Source organism: Eublepharis macularius, chromosome 8, assembly GCF_028583425.1.
Source record: "Eublepharis macularius isolate TG4126 chromosome 8, MPM_Emac_v1.0, whole genome shotgun sequence".
Classification (NCBI taxonomy): domain Eukaryota; kingdom Metazoa; phylum Chordata; class Lepidosauria; order Squamata; family Eublepharidae; genus Eublepharis; species Eublepharis macularius.
Genome location: NC_072797.1, coordinates 51,379,922 through 51,403,592, shown reverse-complemented (window position 1 = coordinate 51,403,592; position 23,671 = coordinate 51,379,922). Strand labels below are relative to the sequence as shown.

General features: G+C 47.7%; 1 protein-coding gene across 1 annotated transcript in view; it reads right to left on the bottom strand.

Moving 5' to 3' along the window:
- ADGRV1 (adhesion G protein-coupled receptor V1) overlaps positions 1–23,671 on the bottom strand; it is a 428,595-nt gene that overhangs the window by 252,422 nt on the left and 152,502 nt on the right. The window contains exons 55-63 of the mRNA XM_054987564.1: positions 20,848–21,050; positions 10,165–10,341; positions 9,084–9,266; positions 6,782–6,961; positions 4,157–4,321; positions 3,130–3,247; positions 2,334–2,457; positions 797–935; positions 470–655 (exon numbers count right to left, since the gene is read on the bottom strand). Coding sequence (XP_054843539.1) covers positions 470–655; positions 797–935; positions 2,334–2,457; positions 3,130–3,247; positions 4,157–4,321; positions 6,782–6,961; positions 9,084–9,266; positions 10,165–10,341; positions 20,848–21,050 — 1,475 coding nt within the window. The remainder of the gene's footprint in view (positions 1–469; positions 656–796; positions 936–2,333; positions 2,458–3,129; positions 3,248–4,156; positions 4,322–6,781; positions 6,962–9,083; positions 9,267–10,164; positions 10,342–20,847; positions 21,051–23,671) is intronic.

Below are 23,671 nucleotides of genomic sequence, written 5' to 3'. Positions count from 1 at the left end.
CATGGATACTTTTGGGGTGGAAACGTGGCCTGTGAGCCAGTTTCCACATTAACTGGAGATCTGCTTAAGGGTTCTTGAGGGTGACACATAGCAGGGACACGCCCAGCTTGGGAGCTGTTGGGGTATGCTCACTCCCAGGTGGCAAGAGATCCATGCAGAAGTGTGCTCCCATGTGGAATTACACTTACTGTCATCCCACAGTTCCCCCTCTCAGCAAATGGGATGAGGGGGCAAGAGGGTCATTGGCTGGCAGAGGGGTCAGCTGATGCTTGCATCTTATGTGGTGCCAAGGCTCCATAAGCTATAAACCCAAAAAGTTGTGGGCTTTTTAATTCCAACAAGTTATCTTGTGTCTTCTGTCACCTTGTCCTCACCCCCTCAATGCTGGGTATGCAAAAAAATTTGTAGCCTGACTTGGCATTGCCACATGCAGAATTTATACCTTAAATAATGAAAAGCTATTCCATACCCATTTTTCTTCTTCTGTTATCTGCAACAGTTCTTGGGAAAATGCAAACCGCCCATAGGGCAAGTCACTAGCAGCCACTGTGATATAGGCTGTGTTGGCAGACTCGTTTATGATTCCTCCCTCACTGATACCAGTTAGATGAAACTGGTATTGATGCTTCTCCTCAGGGAAGCTATCATCTAGAGCCTAAAAAAAGAAAACATCAAGTTGAATGATTTCAAGTAAGGCTCATGAAAGAAAAGGGCTGGACTGTGCTATTAAATGTGAACCAAGATACACTCTCTAGCCAGCATGGGACACTGCAAAATCTAATTCTATAGCTCATACCTGTATTAGTACAACAGCAGCAGACTGTCTGTCTCTCATAATCAAAGTTCCTGATATTTCAGCAAATTCCTTCTGAAGAGGGGGCGTTATATTCCAGGAGACTGTGACCTCTCCAAAAATCCCTGGCCCACGTACTAAGCTGCAGACAACAACATGCACTCAGCAATGTTTCAAGTATGGTGCCACTGCTGCAGTTCTGACCTCAAACACCTCTAAACAAAAACACTGCAGCCAATCCTAATTTGGTTTCCCACCCCCCAAAAAACGTTACAGCAAAATGACAGCCGAGTGTGTAAATTATGTGCGCTGGAAATACTGTATCTCAGACCTCTGAAATTGTATGTATTATTATGGCATACTGGCACTTTGTTTCAGACTTAAAATTAATTCATGCTTGACATACCCGAATCGTATCTTCAGTTGCAATGACAGCCAGTGTAGTGTGCAGGTTAGAACATTGGACTAGGACTGGGGAACCCAAGGTCAAAATCCCATTCAGTCATGAAGCTCACTGACCAATCAGTCTTAGCTTAACCTGCCTCATAGGGTTGTTGTGAGAATAAAACATAAGAGTATCATGTATGCTGCACTGAGCTCCTTAGAGGAAGCACAGAATGAAATATAATACACAGGCTTGTAGCTGCAGATTAAAAATTTCTAGGCGTTCTCAGAATGCTTCTAGATGTCAGCTTCTCCAACAACAGTAGCCACAAACCCAGAACCCAAACTGGAAGTACCTCTTATAGGAAATAGCAATAAGAGTTGCTGGTTTTATATGAAAGTTATTTCCCCCATGTTGATCCTATGTGTTCATTCTAAACAAACTAATTGTGTACCTTGTGGTGTCCAGAATACCAGATGTGACCCTATACTCAAAAGAAAAAAACAATTTCTGGGAGAAAACTGAAATTTTGCAGGTCACTTTAAATTAGAATTCAAGGCAAGCCTTCTCCAATCATCATCATCATCATCATCATCATCATCATCATCATCATCATCATCATCAAGGTCTTTGCTTCCCCCAGATGAAAGGAAATATATTCTTTACAGAAATACTAAGAGTTTGAAGAGAAATGTTCTTTTTAAAAAAATGTCATTTCAGAAACAGTAACCCCCATCATCCAGTGAAAACCACGAAACTTTTGAGATATCTATGTATACATTTTGATATCTATGAATAGATTTGCCAATGGTGTTTTTGTAGCCAGTATTGTTTTCTCCCCTGCCCCCTGCCCTTTTCTAATGTTCTACTCTTTGCTTTTTATTTCTTTTGGTTTTGCACTAATAAAATAATTTAAAAAATAAAAATTTAAAAAAACTTTTGAGAATGACTCAATATGAAATAAATGAGACCAGAGAGAGACTCATGAAAGTTCAAGACATTCTGAACAGAATAAGGAATTTTAAAAATTACAAAGTTATAATGTTATTGTGAATATTTTAAATAAGAGTAAGAGGTTTCTATTAAGTTATATGCATTTATACTTCACATAGTTTTATTCTGCAACAAAGAAGGAGAAATCAGTAAATCACCTACCCAATAAAAGCAGTTCCATTATACCTTCCTATTGGTTCTCCAATTAGAATATGAGCAGATGATGAAGCAACCCCAACAACCCCAGAAGCTCCCGGATCCCCTAACAGAGTAATGGTGGCTATACCTAGGAACAGAAAGAATATGATGAAAAAAGTTATTTTTATTTAACTCTCTGACTGACTGATCTCATCTTTTTCTTCAATAAACTAAAGGCTTACAAACAGTAATTTTTTCATGGCTATCCTAACAGTTGATTTCTGATAGCTTAATGTTATTGCAACCATCTTTGAAAGAATGTGCATATGCAATTTGCTTCAACTAAATAGCAATCCATTTTACCACCACTTTTCTAGAAATTGAGCCAATTAAGGTATTTGGCTTAGCTCAGCTGTACCCCTCAACATTCAGTTGTGTGTTGGTTATCTGGTTAGCAAGGTGATTAACTCCATTAAACACTGAGATATTGGAATAAAATTGATTACACAAGGTGAAGGCACAATTTTATGTTTCAGGTTTGAATAACAGCTCCAATTCTCATATTTCATTTCAAGAAGAGCGGCAGGAAAGATGCAAAATGCAACAAGAAAAAAGATTTGAAATGCAACAGCAATATCTGTTGAAGACTGAGCTATCAGACTGAAAATTAGTTTCCACTTCCAGGACAACATTTTAACCTTCAATCTTAGTTAAGAAATATTAGCAGAATAACAAGATGTTACAACAAAAAATAACACCAAACAATCTTCCATAATTATATTTTGATGTAACCTCTAAGACTAAAAATTTGTATACTTGCCACTGATTGGTGATATCTCTGTGCCATCAGTAGACACCAGCTGAATATTATAAGTTTCATTGGCTTCCAGAAGACCATCTTGAATTGCCTGCAAATGTATGGTTTTCTCCAATTCCATCTGTATTAGAAAGATGGAACAGAAAATTATTCATCTTAAAAATGTGACTCATTGGTAGGACAAACATCTTCATTTCTAAATAAAACATTTTTTTCTCCAGATAAGTAAGAATACTGTCTTAAATCCTCAATTTTTTGTAGGAGAGATTTACAGTGACATCGTAAGTAGAGTTACAGCCCTTCTATTCAACAGAATGCACTTGACAGTGCATAAAGTTAGCACAAGTTAGGGCCAAAACATTTCACTTCCTGCTGCCAACTGTATACTGCAGATAGAAGTTGCACACATAAAATTCACAAATCACCCAGGGACATGGTTTCACAGAACCCATATGAAATAGGTAAGTCTCCCTGCAGTCAGGGTATCAAGATTTAACTTCACACATTTGCAGCTTTATCTCAAAAGATCCATTAGACTTTGAATATACCATCACATATACCTTTTCCAAAGACTATCTGCTGCACAGGCAAGACAAATCTCATTAACATGAAATTCATAAGTATATTGCATTCCACTGTGGATATCTGCTTCATATAAATATGCAATTGGAGCAACTGGACACAGCATCTACTAATTGACATGATGAGGTATTAGCTAGGGCTACATGAGGGGTATGTCCCAGGGGTGTAACAGTGTAGTGGTGTAGGAAGGACTGCATCCATGCAACAGAATTTATGAGGTCTTGAACTCCCAGGTTTTCAAACCTGCAATATAAAGCTGGTAGCTGGAATCCAAATATTATTTTTCACTGAATTCCTGCATTCCAATTATAATCCAGAAAACAGGACCCCGAAGAAGAGTCCTAAATGTCTTTAGCTCACCACAATATCAGAAAAAGATATTGAGAGCTTTTCTCTGGCAGGGAGGGGGGTGAAAGAGAAAAATCAACTGATCAACCAACAGATGTACCTCAGCAAAGAGAAGAGTTCCATTGAGGGGAGTGAGATCATATTTAGCTGTCTCTTCAAGAATCCAAATAAGTCGAACTTCTCCCTGGCCCCCCTGACTCCGATATACAGTAAGAAATACATTTGCAGCAGGATCATCAGTTGACTGGGGCTCCTTCACTGTTACCTTTAAAAAAAGATAAAAAGGTTAGACAAGAGAAGCAGAAGCTTCAATCTGTGCTCACATCCACATCAGACCAAGTCTCCTCTCTCTGCATTCAAAATGTTGATTGTTCCATCATGCTTCCTGCTTCTTTTAAATCTTTCAAGTAGAAAACAGGGCAGATACCTAGCAAAAACCATAAATAACAATTTTACATACTTGGTGAAAAACCCTCCGCATCAGAAAGAATGACTGCAATTCCAAAACAATTAAATTTGTTGATTACATTTATCAAAGAATTACAGCCCAACTCAACTTGCACGAGTGGCTGAGTCATCAGGGTGCAACCTGGTGTCCTTCCTATGCAAGCAGTCTCTTAGCAACAAAGGACCTGAGAATCTTAATATCCTGCCTACAAATAACATCTTATCTCCGTTTAAAGCCAGCTGTTATAAGCCTCTCTAACAATTAAGCTATCTGTGCAAAACCATTCTACAAGGAAAGAAGAAAACCCAACTGATTAATCCAGTGGCTGGAGTAGGACAATGGATAAGAGACCAAGTTTTTTTATAAATATAAGGTTAACTAAACAATACTTAAATCCAATTTAAAACCCAATCAATATGAAAAAAATACTACTGGTAGGGGAGGAAGTAGGAAATAAATTGTTCATTCTAGCAGCAGCTGAAGAATGCCTCGCTGCGTTTGGTTTTCTTTCTGTTCGTACAGGTACTTAAAGCCTGAGCATGCCCAGAGGCGCAAGCTCTTGAGTATGAGCTGAAGAGCAGGAGTCAAAGGGCGCAGAGCTGGAAGGAAGATGTGATAGCAGTAGAATCAGCTGCCTAGGGTTGCAGCAGGTTCCCCTCATTGGCAGTCTTCAAAGAGTGGCTGGAAGAATACTTGTCAAGGATGCTTTGGGCTGTTCCTGAATTGGGCAGGCGGTTGGACTAGATGCCCATTCCAACTCAATGATTCTCTGTACTTGGAAGCCTTCCTCCTACTTTGTCTTGTTTATTTCTGTTTTGTTATGCAAAGCCTAAGGAAACTAAAAGCTGCTCCAACAAAAACAAAACTGGCAACTTTGCTAGTGGTACTTCATTACCAGTGGTACTTCTCATTACCTTGGCCACTGATAAAGGAAGAGCGCACAGATATGGTCTGTGAAAGTGGAACTACACGTTATGAGATATGCAGAGCTACTATGAATATTGGTAGCCCTGTGTCATGTTTTCTTCTTCATAATATACAGTACAAAATCCTCTGTGTACTGCCATACTGTTTCCCAGATTCTCATCCATATCACCCAACATGATGATTTTAAGGCATGGATCAGTTGCACTATACATTAAGGAGAAGAAGAAGAAAAGGGAAAACTCATTTTCAGCAGTAGCCTGTATTGCTCACAATGTATATAATCAGACCCAAGGCAAAGTTCACGGTCCTTAAAGAAAGAACTTTGATCAGACTGTAAAAGAGACTGTAAAAGAGAATACAGCCATACTACCCCACACTCATGAAGAAAGCAAATGGCTGAGGAGGGCACATGATCTCATACTAAACTGAGCAAGCTGGTGTAAAGTAGTGGCTAAGACTGAGCTATGAGTCAGGAAGTCCCTTGTTAAAATCTTCCCTTTGCCATCAATCTTGCCTTTATGAAGATCACAAGACAGCCTTAGGCAAGCCACTCTTTCTCAGCCTCACTCCACCTACAGTACAAGAATAATAATGGCATATCCTACAAGATAAAATACAAGAAGCACTCTGGACACTTGAAAGGGCTAGAAAAATGCCAAATATTATTATCAATACTGATAGGAAACATCATCTTCCAGCTTACTCAATATATGTGCAAAAGAAAGGGCCCTCCTCAATAGATGCCACAGCCATCCTGCAGAGGCTTACTTTTCACGCCAGGATGCAGAATTTTGTACCTTGGGTGTCGTATTCTACATATTCCTTACAGCGTGCACTTTTTAAAGATTATGAAATGTAACTGCATTTACTTTGGATCATCACTTTACTAAAAGTCTTCAGAGTTATATTTTTGAAGTAATGGTTCAATAACTACACAGCCAGTGGCTCAGTTCACGTATAGAAAGAAAAACATGGTTTATTTAAGCTTGACTGCAGGCTAGTCTACTGACTATGGTTAATTAGGTTTTATCAAACCAGGAACTGAAACAATTGTGTGAAGTTGGCTTATTAACCACAGTTAGCTTTAGCTGTTGTTGTGCATTATATACAACTATGGACATCCTGGCTCGTTCCTGGCCTTTGCGACATCCATTCATACTCTTCAAGTACAGAGATATAGGCCAGAGTGAAGGCGATAAAAACAAGGCAAACTGGACTCTGGGTGATTGTTTGTAAGCTGATTGTTTCCCAGACTAACCATAGTTAAAATAAATCAAGGTTTTGCATTACATCTAAACTGAGCGAGGATCACACAAATATTCACAAATGCACCATCCCGATCTCACTTACAAACGTTTCTTTAAACCCAAATACTCCAACTGGAGAGTCATTGGGTGGAATAGTGACAGCCACCAGCACGTCATCTCCTAACCTGGCACCACCCGTCACTCCAAGTAAGGTGACACTGAACATTTCTAAAAATTCAACAATGTCATCATCTATGATGGTGATCTCTATCACTCCCGTCTCCTGGAGAAAAAAACACAATGAAATATATTAAATGCATCATTATGACTAGAGATGGGCACGAGCTGGGAAAAATCCGAACCATGTGATTCGTGGTTCATCACATTTAATGAACCACGGATTTTCATGAACTTGCCCTGGTTCGCGAACTGGTTCATTTGGTTTGTGAAAACATCACTTTCAGGGAAGCAGAAGGTCTGCAGAATAGGGGTTTGCACTTCTGGTTTCCCCCTTTTAAATGCCTGCTGCTTTTCAGCTGATGGGAGGGGGATCCCCCATCAGCTGAAAAAAGGTGCCAGCTTGAAAGCAGCAATACTTTTCTTGTGTGGCAAGAAAAGTGTTGCCACTTTCAAACTCCTGCTGCTTTTTTCAGCTGAGGGGAGAGGCATCCTCCTATCAACTGAGGTACTTTTCACACGGAGACTTTAAAGTATTTCAGTATCAGTTCTGCATCCTATGTTTGCAGGAGTTTACTTATTCCCTGCTGGCTTTAATAGCCAGGAAAGGGTTAAATGGCTGGTTTTTCCCTTCCTCCTTTGGGGTATGCACACTCTCTCTTTTTTTTCAAAAGCAAGAAAGGGTTGTAATGTTGTAATATCGTGACATTGCAACATTGTAATGTTGCTGCACATTTCTCCTGGCTTTAAACACCAGGAAAGGATTAAATGGCTCCTTTTCCCTCCTTCCCAGGCATGTTTCAGGCTTTGAAAAAGAGAGAAAAAAACAAGCATTTTGAACAGCCCTTTGGAAACAAAATAGCAAAGTGGGAAGCTGGGAAGGGATGAAGCAGCAGCATTCCTGCCACTTTGTTTCCAAAGAACTGTGCAAAACGCTTGTTTTTTTCTCTCTTTTTCAAAGCCTGAAACATCTTTGGAATGGAAGTACATTGTTCCAATCTACCATACATTATGGTTAAACATTTGCTGCAGTGGATATGGACCTGATGCCAAGAGACCATCTTTATCATTAAGGACAATGCAGAAAGGCAGCCATTTTTGTACAAGTGGAACAAGCATTGGATAACTGAAGGAGCTGTCTAGTGGAAGTTATTGTATGTTTCAGAGACCAGAAGATTTTCAACATCCTTCCATTCAAATGCGTTTTAAAGTTTCCATGTGAGTATGCTCTAATTGTTTGCATGTCAGAAACAGTAAGCTGGTTATACAAACATCTTTAAAATTAAAGACAATGGGTGGATTCTGAAAACTCCTTCACGTCACCATTCGTAAGGTGATAGGGAAAGCTTTCCTCTTACTGACAGATACCTGCTTTTATGTGACAGGGTTCTTAATTATTTTTTTAAAAACTAGCATGGAGAAAAGGAACATATAATAAGGATTTCCAAAAGACCACTCCATCACATGGTTAACTGTAATTACCATGTAAAGAACAAAAATACAGCCTAACAGTTTCTGGAAATAGAAACTGACAAGTACCAGATTATTGAAATGCATCAATATTATTTTATTTAAAACACCTATAGCCCACTCTCTGTTAAAAGCAAAATATAACTACACATGAGGTTCCCCAATGAGGAAAACAGTTGTTCTCAAGGGCTGCCTCCAATCTGGTGAACAGCACAAAGGGGAAGCGCATGCCCCAAAGTTCCAATCTTAATTGAGCTGCCATGTGCCTAGGAATCCCAAGCACAGAATTCCAGGCATGCAACTGTTGACAGTCTGCACATGTGAGCCACATGGACTCTGAAATGTGTGAATCAGCCTTAGCCACATCATAAAATAGAGCAAGAAAAAAAATCTAAAAGCCTACTGATGCATTCAAACACTGAGGAGAATGGCAAGAAAAAAATTCGGGTTGAATTTCATGAACCCGTCCAGCAAGAATGCGGCACTCCCCAGGCATGGCAACAGCTGCTTGCCTGAGGGCTGGGATTTGCCTCCCCGAAGGAGGGGGAAGCAGCCAGGCTTTCCCAGGCATCTGGGAATGCTGGGAGGGTGGAGACAGTGGCCTTATTAGGCTGCTTCGCCCCCCACAGAAGCCTCTTGTGCCTCGTGATTGAGGCATCCTATTGAATCTGAAAGGAGCAATGGGATGAAGGGAAGAAAAATAGCCTTATATAAACATATGCACAAAAGCAGTACAAGTCAATAAAATGCCTGCATACTTGTCCATCTGCAAATGTCAGATTTCCAAATGGTGGTGTAAAGTCATCCAGGCTAGCAGTGGCAGGTGTGGCTTTCCAATACAAATGTACAGATCCAAACTTGCCTGCCTTTCGAACAACTGGTAACTTAAGAATATTCTCTGGTGGAGGTACCTCATAACCAGCCACTGTTCCACTTATATCCTGGTAAGAAAAAATAAACAATGCATAATGACATCACTTGGGCAGAGATAAAAAACAAAACTACTCATTTTCACTGGGAATGGAAGCCATAAAATACAACAATCAAGTCAAAAACATTATCTCAGTCCTTCATTTATTTGTTCAAATACAGTAATATTGGCTTCATTCAGACATAACATGAAATTACGGTTTAACTGAAACTAACTACAGTTAGTGGTGTTATTTGAATGCACACCATGCCATTAACTAAGGTTAGTTAGGATGTGTCAAACCAGTATCTGAAACTATGGTTTGAAGTGTTTTTTTTAAACTTCTAAATATAGTTTTGCATGATGTACAAACACAGATATCCTGTCTTAATCTTCTTACAGTTTTGTATTATGTCTGAATTTAGTCATTGACCACTGATGTATAAAGATTGTTAGGCTAAAAGCTAAAATCAGTCATTGTGAAATATTTAAATGCCTCCATCTCTTCATGGGATACAGTTTAAGTTTCATGACCCCATCAGAACCCAATGACTTGTATACTCTGGATCATACAACTGACCAGAATTCAAACAAGCAATAGCTGCTCTCCTGCCAATATACTGCTTATGCCCCATAAAATACCCTATATCCTGCTACTGCCACTGGGATTCTTTGCTTTTCGCTGGCCATCCTTGCATTCTTGTAACACTAGGGCTGCTATTATTTCTTCATCCATAGCTGTAGATACTTGAGAGGCAACTGTATATAGAAAAGTGTCCTATCTATTTGCTGTTTCCTAAGTCTAAGACTTGTTTCGGTCCCTCAGGAACAAGATCCTACATTCTGTCTCTATATGAACACAGTTTCAGATGATTTGGACCAAGTGTAATTACTGTACAGGGCACTGGTATTCTTCAGGTTGCCCTCACCTTGGTAGCATTGAAATTAAATATTCCTCTGGGATCATCATTCTCTTCAATCGTTATCTCAGCTATCTCTAAACCAATTCTCTTTACACTTGGCTGCCCTCCAGTGAGTGAAGAGTCCAGCAATTGCACATTGCTAATATCAATTACAAATCCTTCCTGTAATTCTGGAATAGTATCCTGGAGGGAAGAAAAATAAGCTTTAAAAAGGTTTTGCAAATTCACATTATGATTTTGGGTAGTTTATAAAGAGAAATCACGTGCTGGCTAAGTACAAATCAACTCTGGCTGCAATCCTGTGGATACTTTCCTGGGAGTAAACCCAAATGAACAACATGGGACTTGCTTCCAAGTAGACCTGCTTAGGATTGTTCCCTAGAACACTAAATATATAGTGTATAACTGAGCAAGTTTATGAATGTCTTCTTCCCGTCTCACTCTAGGACAAATTACCTAAGACAGAAAACAGGTACCTTACTGTAAAAAAGCAATTCTCAATTTTAATTTTGACAAATAAAAAGCCCCTGTACTTCAAGGCCATGATCAAGTAATATCAGAGGGCTGATGATCTGCTACTTGTACATTCTAAAATATAACAATAGATCTGCCATACACAGAGCTGAAATTACATTTTAATTTGCAGCCTATGCTTAAGCCCGGTGGGAAGGACGGCGCGCAAAGAACTCAAACAACAAGAGCTGGAGGAAAATAGGCCACAACTTTATTGCGAACAGAAACAAACAAACAAGGAGCGTTGGCAAGCATATGGATCGGATCTCAAGCAAAGGCTGGCCCGCCTGCCAGCCACTGAGCCCTCCCCCCCTTCAGGACCCCCGCTGAAGGAGGGGGCACCAAGGAGTGACATTATAGGGGGAATCAGATGGGTGTATACCCCTGCCTGATTCCCTGCCACCTGGGAGTGAGCACCTCGCAACCCCCGTCCGGGTCTGCCACTCACCTCACTCCCAAGATTCCGTATGGGAATCCCCTGAACAGGGAACCAGAGCCGTGGCCCTGGTCCCCCGGATAGAGATCCGATCCAATGCTACCCGCAAAGCTGTGACAGATAAACTGCAGAAAACAGGGAGTGGAGGGTGGGGCTCGCGTCCCGGCGTCGACTGCCGGGGAGGCGGGGCCGGGTCTGCTTAAATGCAGAGCCGCCGGACCAGAGGGAGAACCTCGCCCTCCAGGTCCGGCGGTTGGCCCCGCCCCCCCGGCAGCCGCTCCCCGGCAGTCCTGATTGGGCGGCCAAGGTTCAAACCGATTGGCCGCCCAGACCGAGGGGCCTGCCGGGAAGCAGAGGCCGGGACCTTGCAGCCGTTCCTTCCTCTGCACCGCCGGCTGCAAAGCCTTCGCCCGGTAAGTCGGGCGTCGGTCCCTTGCAGCCTATGCTTAAGCCCGGTGGGAAGGACGGCGCGCAAAGAACTCAAACAACAAGAGCTGGAGGAAAATAGGCCACAACTTTATTGCGAACAGAAACAAAAAAACAAGGAGCGTTGGCAAGCATATGGATCGGATCTCAAGCAAAGGCTGGCCCGCCTGCCAGCCACTGAGCCCTCCCCCCCTTCAGGACCCCCGCTGAAGGAGGGGGCACCAAGGAGTGACATTATAGGGGGAATCAGATGGGTGTATACCCCTGCCTGATTCCCTGCCACCTGGGAGTGAGCACCTCGCAATCCCCGTCCGGGTCTGCCACTCACCTCACTCCCAAGATTCCGTATGGGAATCCCCTGAACAGGGAACCAGAGCCGTGGCCCTGGTCCCCCGGATAGAGATCCGATCCAATGCTACCCGCCACAAGAGCCACAAGTGGCTCCCGCCAAAGCTCCTAACAACCAAGCCACCCCAGCAAAGCATCCCTCAGGTCCTGGAGCCAGATGTCATGGCCCCAGCTAGACAGGTGGACTCCGTCCTGCCGATACAAAGCCTCTAGGTGAAAGGAAATGTCCGGGTGCATGACGAGGCACCCCCCTGCCGCGGAGACGTGGTGCCCCACGGCCCGGGCAAGCCGCTGCCTGCCGCCATCGATCTTCTCTGGGTTTAGGGCCCCTCGCCACACACGCCTTTGGAGCAAGTCGGACCATAGAATATAAGTCCCAGGAAGGATGGAGAAGAGGTAGTCCAAATCCTTGCACATGGAGAGCTTCAAGTCCAGGCATCCCCGCTGGACCAGGTCATTCTCGCCGAGCTGGATGATCAGTGCGTCTGGTGGGCCACGCCGCCGGGCCTGGAGTTCGATGACTGGGACAAGTGACTCCCAGCGCTTGCCGCGCTGGCCGAGCCACAGGATGTTGATGTGCCGGTCCAGGCCGAGGTTGCCTCCCCATCCGGAACCCGTCGCGTACTGACCGGCCCAATGCACAATGCTGTGGCCGCAGATCCAGACCGTCCTCCGCTTGCCTGAGGAATGAAGAGAGGGGAAAACCACACAATTAGTAATGCAAGATACGTGCGGGGCGGATGTACAACCGGAAGGCCCTGGACCTCCACCGGCCGATCCGCTGGATTAGGGGAGGCGAGATGCCCAGCTCTGCTGCCAGCGTGGCTGCCCCGATGCGGAAGGAGTGCGTGGCGAACTCCCGGGCTGGGAGCCCAGCAGCCTGAAGGCAGGCACGGAGAACGGAGGCAAACTGGTAGCGGGTGAGGGGGTCCCCGTTCGAATGTATCAAAAAAGGACCAGCCGGGTGCGGGCGCACCTCGAGGTATTCCCGCACGGTGGAGACGGGACAAGCCACCCCATGTGGGGAGGCCCGCAGGGTAATGGACGTTCCCCGGCCAAGTTGATCTGTTTTAGACCTACGAATGGTAAGGGTGACCCTCTGCCGAGACAGGGCCACGTCGGCCAGCGCGAGAGCCCTGCCAGAGGAGTCCGTGCGGGAGCTAGCCACCAACTCTCCGACCCGGAGGGCCCTGAAGAATGCCAGTGCAAAGGCTGCTCGGAATAGCCGGGTCTCGAATGGGGACCAGCACAGGCCTGCCAGCTCCCGTAATAGCGCATCCAGGATGGGCAGAGTGATGGGCCTGCGCTGGTCGGGGAGGGGGGGGGGCGACCCACCCCCAACCCGCCACCGCCCGGCGTGCAGCAAAGCTGGAGCAGGGATCGGGGAACCCCTGGGCCTTGCTGAAAAAGGAGATAGCGGCCAAGTCCCGCTGCATGGTCCTAGGGGCAACCCCTCGGCCCCGTAAGTGGGCCAGGTACTGCAACACAAGCTCCTGAGATGCCGGCCACGGGGGCTGGCCCCCCGCCCTTGACGCAAAGGAGAGGTATTTTTGCGCTGCCGCTGAATAGGCCCGCAGAGTTGATGGCGCTACGGAGCTGCTGATTCCTTCCCAGATGATGTCCCTCCAACCGTCCCTCCAACCGGCGCTTGGGGCTCTTTAGCCTGGAGAAAAGACGACTGAGGGGAGACATGATAGAGGTTTACAAGATAATGCACGGGTTAGAGAAGGTAGAGAAAGATGTGTTTTTCTCCCTTTCTCACAATACAAGAACTCGTGGGCACTCTATGAAATTATTGAGCAGTCGGGTTAGAACAGATAGAAGAAAATACTACTTTACACAAAGGGTGATAAACACATGGAATTCGTTGCCACAGGAGGTGGTGGCAGCTACAAGCATTGCCAGCTTCAAGAGGGGACTGGACAAATATATGGAGCAGAGGTCCATCAGTGGCTATTAGCCACAGGAGATAGATGGTATTCTCTTTGTGGGGAGGTGGTGCTCTGTTGTCTTGGTGCTGGAAGGAAGGCAGTGGGAGGGCTTCTGGTGTCCTGGCCTCACTGACAGTCCTTTAGATGGCACTGGATTTCTAGCCACTGTGTGTGACAGAATGTTGGACTGGATGGGCCACTGGCCTGATCCAACATGGCTTTGCTTATGTTCTTATGTTCTTATGTCCACAGTTCCACCGGGAATGGGTCGGGTGTCCGATGAGCCTCGGGAGCCAGCGCGAAGAACCTCTCCATCTGGAAGCGAGACAGCGCGTCTGCTATGCCATTATCTACCCCTGCCACGTGCCGTGCTGAAAAAGAGATGTTAGAGGCAAGGCAAACCAACACAAAACGCCGCACCAGACGCATGACCCGCTCAGAGCGAGATGACTGCTTGTTGATGACTCTGACCGAGGCCTGATTGTCGCACCAAAACAGGACGCGTCTGTCCTGGAACTCCCCCTTCCAAATTGTTACAGCAACCAAGAGGGGGAAGAGCTCCAGGAAGGTGAGGTCCCTGAGAATGCCCGCCGTGACCCAGGATGGGGGCCAGCGCTGAGCGCACCACCTGCCCTTGAAGTACACCCCGAACCCCAGGCTTCCCGCCGCATCTGAACGAACTTGCAGGTCCGAGCCAGGGGTGAGGGCTTCCTGCCATAGTGACACACCATTAAAGTTTGACAAAAAACCTAGCCACACCCGCAGGTCCTCCTTGATCCCCCGTGTCAAGCGTATGTGATGGTGAGGGGAAGAGCCCCCCCTGCACGCCCAGGAAAGGCGGGCACAGAAGGCCCGCCCCGGGGAGACCACCTTGCAGGCAAAGTTAAGGTGCCCAATGATGGCCTGCAATTCTCTTAAAGTGCACTTCTGGCGGACTAGTAGCTGGGAGATTAGTGCTGTTAAACGGGCCAGCTTGTCTGAGGGGAGCCTGGAGACGCCCGCCACTGAGTCCAGCTCAATGCCCAAGTACGTTAAACTAGAGGCTGGGCAATCGGTTTTGTCCTGCACCAAGGGGACGCCCAACTCCTGGGCCAGCGACTGGAAACTGCTCAGCCGCTCAGCGCAAGCGGGGGTCCCGGGGGGGGCCATTATCAGAAAATCATCTAAATAATGGGTAATGTGGGGGGAACCCATGCGATCCTTGGCCGCCCATTCAATGAAAGTGCTAAAGGTCTCGAACGCAGCATATGCCATCGAGCACCCCATTGGCATAGCCTTATCCACGTACCAATGCCCCTGAAACTTGAACCCCAGCAGGCAGAAATCCCGGAGGTGGACCGGCAGGAGCCTGAAGGCCGATTCCACATCACACTTGGCCATGACTGACCCCGGGCCGCACGAACGGACCAGCTGCACGGCATGATCAAAGGAGGCGTATTTCACCGAGCATAGCTCTTGTGGGATGGCGTCGTTCACCGAGGAACCACGGGGGTAGGAGAGATGGTGAATCAGTCTGAACTCCCCCGGGGCCTTCTTAGGGACCACCCCCAGGGGAGAGACCCTTAGGTTCGGCAGAGGTGGGGAAGGGAAGGGGCCCGCCACCCGGCCCACCGCCACCTCCTTTGCTATCTTGGCCGCCACCACCTCCGGCAACTCCATGGCTGACTTAAGGTTGCCGGAGGTGGTTGCTATACGGGGCCCCACGCAAGGTATCCTAAAGCCAGCTGTAAAGCCCTTGAGCAGGTAGACGGCAGCCTGCCTATTGGGGTAGCGGGCAAGGAGCAGGCATAGGGGCTCAGCACGCAAGGGGGTGAAGACCAGGCCCAAGTCTCTGCCGCTGGGGCTACTTGCTGCCACTGCTGGCTGAGGCGGTGTTGGCGCCGGGACCTCCATCCTTATGGGAGCCGCTGTTGGAGGCCCGGCCGCCACGAAAGGGGGCGGAGGAAAGTGGGCCCCGGGAGCATGTCGAGCAGGGGTGGGAACCCCAGCACGATTCGCAGCAGTGCTCATAGCGGCATTTCTGCCGCTGACATTTCCCCTGATTGAATTCCCAGCACAACCAGCGGGATTTTTCCCGGCGGGCGAACCACCGCCCAGACCGGGAGCCCTCCCCTTTTCCCAGTATGTGGGGGCCAACCAGCCACAGCCACAGTTTCTGGCTGATCAGGTCCCACCTGGCTCTGGGGTTGTGGGAGGCCCTCTTACGGAAGGCCTCGTCATAATCCAGGGCCGCCCCATCTCCTGCCAGCGCCCGGGCCCGAAGGACATTACCCAGGTGGTTGGAAAGATGCCATCCCCTGTCCGGGTAAGCCGCCTGCACCACCCCCATGTAAACTGTAAACCCCTCCAGCCAGTTATTAAATGATCGCTCAGCCACGTCTTTCTTGGCCCCTTTTTTTTCTTTCCTGGATGGGGGGCCGCTTCTCCCGTCCTCGGCCTCAGGCCTGAGCAGGAGAAGACGTCCACATAATAGCCGTCCAGAATGCGTTCCCTGACCTTGCGGGTCAGGTGAATGCCTGGAGTGTCCTCGTCATCGGTAAACAACTTAGGGAGGGGGGGTCTGTTCTGAACTCGCATCCCAAACCGCCCACGCATCCTCGCAGTTGGCACCCCCGGCCCTTCTACACAGGGCCCACCGCCGTTTCCCAGTAGCCCTCCCCCGGAGTCTCCTCGCCCGAGGATGAGGACTCACCTGACGATCCCCCGCTGTCTGACTCCTCTCGCCTCCTATGCCGAAGAGCCTTCCTCTTGGGTGCCTTCTTCCTTTTGCTAGCAGGCTGCCGCTCGGGACTGGAGTCAGTGGAGCTCGAGCTTGGCGATCGAGCTATCTGGCGACCCCCGCTGGCCTTGCGTTTAGCTGCCTGGCCACCAGGCTCCTTGTGGACCTCCACGGGCCCTTGCCCAGAGTTCCCCAATTGCTCCACCCTTGCTGTTAGTAATTCCAGGGCCCGACCAATATCCTGGAGAGAGCTGGGGGAAAGGTCAGGATTGTTGTCCCCAGCCCGGCCCCCGCTCTGCTTTGTTGACCTGCTGCGGGCGCCTGCCCTCTGGCCCCTTCCACCTTTTTCAGGAGCTGGCGGGGGGGAGAGCCCCGCCGACCGGTTGCCCGCTGCGGCCCCCTGGGGGAACCTTTGGCCTTCCCCTTCTGTGCCCCCGGGGATTTCTTGCCAGACGCCGGCTGCAATGCGGCAGGCTTGCAGCCCCCCTGCTGCGGGGCTCGAGGCATCCTAGCCCTCCCCGAAGGAGCTGTCCCGGTTCTGGCCTTGGGCCTGGCCCCCTTTCCCTTCTGAGTGGGTGCCATCAGGGCCGAACCCCAAGAAAAACGGATTGCCCCCAAGCCACCCGGTGAGATCTAGAGGAGGGGGGGAGCCCACAGCACCCTCAGCCACCCCCCACAACCGTCCCGTATAAGGGAGGGGGAGGGCGCCGGACAGCAGCAGCTGCTGACCGGTAAAGAGAAGGGGAACGAGGAAAAACAAGAGGGGGGTAAAAAAAAATTCCCCCGCAGGCCCAGAAGCCACGAGGCCTGCTGCCGCCGCTCGTCGCTGTTCCCCTCTTCGCCACGCCGAAGTGCGGGCTCAGCCCAAACCCGACCTCTGGCAGCAGCGCTCCCACCTGACCCGGGTCAGGGAGCCGAACGATGGACGGTCGAGGAGACACCGCGAGTCCAGCCGCTGTGTTCCGCCCCTTCGTCGCGCCGAGGTGCGGGCTCAGCTAGACCCGACCTCCGGTAGCGACGCTCCCACCCGACGAAAGTCAGGGAGCCGATCGACGCGTGGCTGGGCTCGTCTTCTCTCTTCCTCTCGTCGTGTCCACGCTCCTCTCCCGTTCGCGTCCCGGCGCCGACTGCCGGGGAGGCGGGGCCGGGTCTGCTTAAATGCAGAGCCGCCGGACCAGAGGGAGAACCTCGCCCTCCAGGTCCGGCGGTTGGCCCCGCCCCCCCGGCAGCCGCTCCCCGGCAGTCCTGATTGGGCGGCCAAAGTTCAAACCGATTGGCCGCCCAGACCGAGGGGCCTGCCGGGAAGCAGAGGCCGGGACCTTGCAGCCGTTCCTTCCTCCGCGCCGCCGGCTGCAAAGCCTTCGCCCGGTAAGTCGGGCGTCGGTCCCTTCCTACTTTAACTCAAATCACCTGGCCCAGACTCACAAATGCTTTTCAAATTCAGTGTGACAGAAACTATGAGATATGCTGCACATTCAACTTGTTCTGATATTCATTTTATGTTTATGTTACCTCTGCCCTGTTGGTGACATGTTATGTTTGCCAATCTTTGAAAAATACCATCCTTTTCAACCCATGTTCCGTGATACAAACATGCTAAATTGTCATGAACCCAGGAAAATCTATTTCTGTGTGTTTTTCTTAATCATCAGTTCATTACATTTTTACTCCACTCTTCCTCCAAGGAGCTCAGAACAATGGATGTTTGTCCTTGCCTTTATTTCCCTCATCACCCTAGTTCCATGTTGGGTTTTGTTTTGTTTCTGAGCTGTTCTTGCTTTCTTTTATTCTGTTCAGCTCAGTATTAGATTTCTTCTTGTTTTCAAATTTCTGCTGTCCTTACCCTATTGGATTGTATTTGAATTTTCTGGTCAGTGTTCATATTATACTATGTAATCCACCTTGAATCTCAATGAGAAAGGCAGATTATAAATAATGTGCATAAATAAATACAAAATGCATTAAACATCCATTAATGACAATACAAAAACAGCACCAAAAGTTAAATCAACAAGGAGGGTGGAGGAGTATGAGGAATCTGCTTAAATATACATACAGTGCACTTTTTAAAAAAATTAACCAAAAACTGAAGTGAAAAGTAAAGTTTTAGCAAATTTCACAAACATCTCAGTGAACCTATTAGGCAGTCATATTTTACCATGTTAAACACTATGAGCTGTCAGGAGTATGTTCAGATTGTATCAAGAATCTTGAAAGGGTGCCGGACAAGATAACTTCCACACAGGTTATCTGCTCTGAATTCAATGCTTTGGGGAAGAGTCCCCCTGCCCCGCTTTCCTGCAGTATTGTGATGCATTTGTGCACCTTCTGGGGTTTCCCTGACTTTTCATTCTCAAACCATCTTTGCTCAGACATTTTGGGAAAGATCACAATAAAACTATTGTAACAATAAGGTATAACAGGTTCTCTGATTACTCAAGTTTCCTTTTTTTTCTAGCCCTTTCTCTTGTAGAGATATAAGGGGAAAAGCAGATATTCACAAGGGAAGGTGCTAGAGACTTTTTTCAATGACAGCTGGGAATTCAGAGAGTTGGCTACACCTGTTGTTACAATGGTATATCTGTATAATGATATTATTTTGCTGATTTATTCTTTTTAAAAATTCAAGAGCCCTGGTGGACCAGGGGAAGAGGGGTAGCCCCTCCTAAAGAAGTGAAGCAGGGAAACTGCAAGAAAACATGCCATGTGGAGGCCCCATTGCTGCTGTGCTTTATCTGTAGCTGCACTACAACAGAGAAATCACTGAATCTTGTCCCTGTTTACAACTGCCTGTTGGTCAGAAGCCTCTCACAGCTGACTGGCAAACCAGCTGAAAGTTGGGTTCTGATCCAACCCCCACCCTTGCAAAGTATCTACACAGTGAAGTTGCAAAAGGAGGAGGTCGGTTCTCTTTCACTTTAAACTGTGTAGAGACAGAAACAATGCTTTTCTCTTTATTGCAAAAAGAGGAGGAGGAAAAGCTTGTTTCTTTTCCCTCTGCTCGAAACTGAGCAGGGATGGAAGCAATGCTTCTAAGCTTCCCATTGCAAAGGGAAGAGGAGAAAGACAGAGTTTCTCTTTTTTCATTCCAAGCTGTTGGGGTGGAGAGAAATCAGCTGGGTTTCTGATCACTCCTCCCTGCAAAATTTGCTGCATCGCTGTTTCTCATGGCTGTGAGTATCCAGCTTTGCAATGGATTGCAAACTGCTGAGCAACCCATCAATTGCTACCTGTTCCCCACTGGCAGGTGTTCAGGCATTCCTAGTTTTAACCTGATGCCTGGTTAGGAGTTTGGTAGATATCTGTAGGGACAGTAGCACAAATAGGAAATATCTCTTCTGAGGTGACCACCCACTTTGTCTCTAAGGAACAGTACACAGCAGGGACTCACTGAAAGGTCTTAACTGAAGAAAGAATGCAAGGACAATTCTAAGAAAGTCTACTCAGGTCTACCCAGTGAGGCTTACTCCCTGGGAAGGGGGGGGGTTGTGTCCAGCAGCGCAAGCCTAAGCAGTTAAACACTTCTAAGCTCACTGATTCCAATGGATTTAGAAATAGGTAACTCTGTTCAGGATAGCCCTGTTGAAGAGGTGACAGTGCCATACTTCAGTCCCACAGTCACTTTTGTTAGTGGATTCTAGGCATTAGTTTCAGCTGAATTTAAATAAATGAAGAATGGTAGTCACAAAATTTAACTTTTAATTTATTGAATACACTATAGCTGAGCAGCAATTTCTGATCTGGTGTAGTGTATTGCAATAAAGTGGAAAAACAATTTCACTAAAGTGCCTCTGGGTTCTGTGCTGCAGATCTCCTACAATGTGCACCATTTCCTTGGAGACATTTTATGTGCTAGCTCAAGGGAGTGCACAAATGGACCCCTGAAGCCAAGTTGAAACAAAGGGGGAACCCATTTTGCATTCCATGTTGCGAAAGATTTCTAGATGCCCTAGGTTACTGAAGATCATTATCTTTGTATGCATCTTGTTTTCTACTCAAGAGGATTGACTCTTGTCTGAAGTTGCCAGCTGGCCAATGTGTTGCTGCACCCTGTGGCCTTGTCCAGGACTCGCATATTTCCTTTTGAACTGGTTCAGGCCCTATCAATTCCAGAAAGAGCTCTTGGTACTGATCTGGAGTCTAGTGTTTGGAAAACATTGCTGAATTAGACTACACATATTGTAATAAAGTTTGTAAATAAGAACTATCCTATTTTTCACAAAGTCATTCACATTAACTATAAAAGTATTCATATTGTTCATAAGCTGGTTAATAATAGAGTTGCAAAGAACCTGAACATAGTTTCAAATACTCACCGGCAGAATGACTACACTTACAGAAGCCATCGTCACATTCTCTGCCATAATAACCATTTTGTTTTCTAACTGATAATCCTCATTTTCCATGGCTTGATTGACAAAAGGGAGTGAAAAAATAGGTTTGGATATTAACTGCACACAGATATCGCCAACAAATCCTTGTTCTCGGAGAACATGTAAAGTGACAATTGTTGGTTCATCTGAAATATTGAAGAACAAATTTGTAATAAAGATATCCAACACATGGTTTCTTGATTTAGTTTCTTCTGCTTCAGTGAACTACATTTGTCATGTTACCAAATTTCTGGAACAATCAGAGTACTCTGTGGCAGAAATGAGAGGCTAAATGCATTTTAGAATACTTCAAAGCTATATGAATCCCTGAAAGAGGTGGAGGATTATTCAGCAAGGTATAAGAAACTGACTGGACCTCATTATTTTAAACAAAGGCTGAATTCTTTCTTTTCACTTTACACTGTCCATCCATCTGCCCTGCCACCTTTAACCCTACACATACACTTCAGGAGCAATGCTAAGCAGATTGATACCAGGAAAGTGTCTCTAGGATTGTAGCTTCATTCAGCTTCTGTGGCCCTGATTTTGGCACCTCTGCGCTCTGAGATTAGATGGGTAGCAATCCAGGAAAGGGTCTTCTTGGCTGTGGCACCAAAACTCTGTAACTCTCTCCCCAAGGCTCCCCTTCTGTTGTTATCTTTCACCAGTGGGTAAAGACTTGTTTGTTTAATTTTGGGTTCCCTCACGATTAGACCTGGGAACCCCCCCATGTGCCTGCCTGCCAGGCCTCAGAGAGGCCACTTTCCAAGAGCCAGGGAGATGGGTGATATCAGCGGCCGCTGGGCCTGGCGGGTTCAGGGCGGCGGTGGCAGGCTGCCTCCCCTCTAGGGGGCAGGGGGATTGGCCACTCACTGGTGGCACCCCCCATGTGCCCGCCTGCCAGGCCTCAGAGAGGCCACCTTCCAGGAGCCAGAGAGATGGGCTTTATCGGCGGCCACCAGGCCTGGCAAGCTCAGGGAGGCAGTGGCAGGCTGCCTCCCCTCCAGGGGGTGGGGGGTTTGGCTGCTCGCTGGCGGCACCCCCCCATGTGCCCACCTGCCAGGCCTCAGAGAGGCTACTTTCCGGATGCCAGGGAGATGGGTGATGTTGGCAACTGCTGCATTACCAAATGACCCAGCAACAATCTGCTAAGAAAACTCTCCAGCAAGACATGGTGGTGTACGTGGAGGCCTTGCACACACAAACATACACGCTGGTGGGTCAGAGACACCAACATACGTCCCTAGATGGGGCAGACATTGAATACCTGTATTGGATTGACAGGAGAGACAGATACTATGTACAGGGATATTGGGGAGACAGGTCTATTGCATAAATATCTTGGTTGTCCTGGCATTAGACAGTTGGAAGGAAAGAACCAAGTGTGGGAGGTGGGGCCCGCCCCTAACGTGTAGAAGCGGAGGCTCATGTGCTGGCTGTCAAGGAGGTAGAGGATGCCTTCCCCCACGGTGTGGGGGAGGCATCAGTTCCCCTAGGAAAGGGGATTGTGGGCAGACAGGTAGGAGCCCACATAGGGACCTGTGGGCTGCCCCCAGCATCACCCACCGGCCTGCTGTCACGGACACGGCAGCCTATTCAGCACCCTACAGTAGATGGCATTGCAGCGAAGGCTGATGCCATTGAGGGTCCCTCCAGCCAGACACGGTGGAGCTGGGAGGACAGTCAGCTCAAACTAAGAACCCCAGGTGAGGAGATCCACCTTGAAGGAATGCGCAGACTGCTGCTGGAGACAATTGTCCAGCCTTCCTGTGTCGAATTGGAGGCTGCTACCAACATCACCCACCTTCCTGCCTTTGTGGAAAGTCACGGGACCCATTCCCCCCTGCTCAGAGGGGACAGCAGGAGCCATTGATAGGGGGCACCATGCTAAACAACCACATGTGCAACAGCTCCTGAGCTGTCCCTCGTACCCAAAAGCGGTGGCTGCAGACATCACCCACCTTCCTGCCTTCGTGGAAAGGACAGGATGGGCAGGACAAGTAGTTGGGAAGGGTCGTAGTGGTTCCAGAGAGGGAGAGGTTGAAAGAGGGACCGGGAACTTTTCAGGGAGAGGAGGACAAAGGGTTACCAGCCGCACTGCGGAGCAGGACCAGGAAGACACAAACATTTACAAACTGTCATCCAAGAAACCCACTGAGCCTGGCACCGGACCATGGAAGCAGCCCCAAGAACTGAGGGGGGCTAGAGCGGCACCGCATCATTCAGAAACACCTTACCAGTGCAGGCAGGACAGGCACTAATAATAACCAGTGTGAGCACTCATCCAAGATACCCACTGAGCTTGGAACCCAACCGTGAAAGCAGCCCCGGGAACTGAGGGGGGCTACAGCACGACACCACCACTCACAGAAACCTGACCTGAGCAGCCATGTGACAGGTAATAGCAGTAAGTAGCTTTGCCCCAGAGTCAGTCAGCAGGCCAAGACTCACCTGTGGGGGCTGTGGAGGAGGCCCATCCCCATCCCAAACTCTCGTTTCTGTCCCTGCCTGCACCCCTTACTCCGTCTTCCGGTGCAACCTCTGCAGCACGGCCTGTAACCCTTCATCCTCCTCCTCCTGGAACAGTTAGTGGGCTATGTTTCAAACTCTCCGTATGGAGGCACTTTCGGGCCCTTTTGAATGACCTCCATGTGGTGAGGTACCGTACTTGTGATGGCTTAGTGTGCAGGGGCAATGACCCGAAGCACCTTTCATTGACGGTCCTGAGTAGGCACCTGAAGACGCACCACCTGAGCCTTTGCTGTCC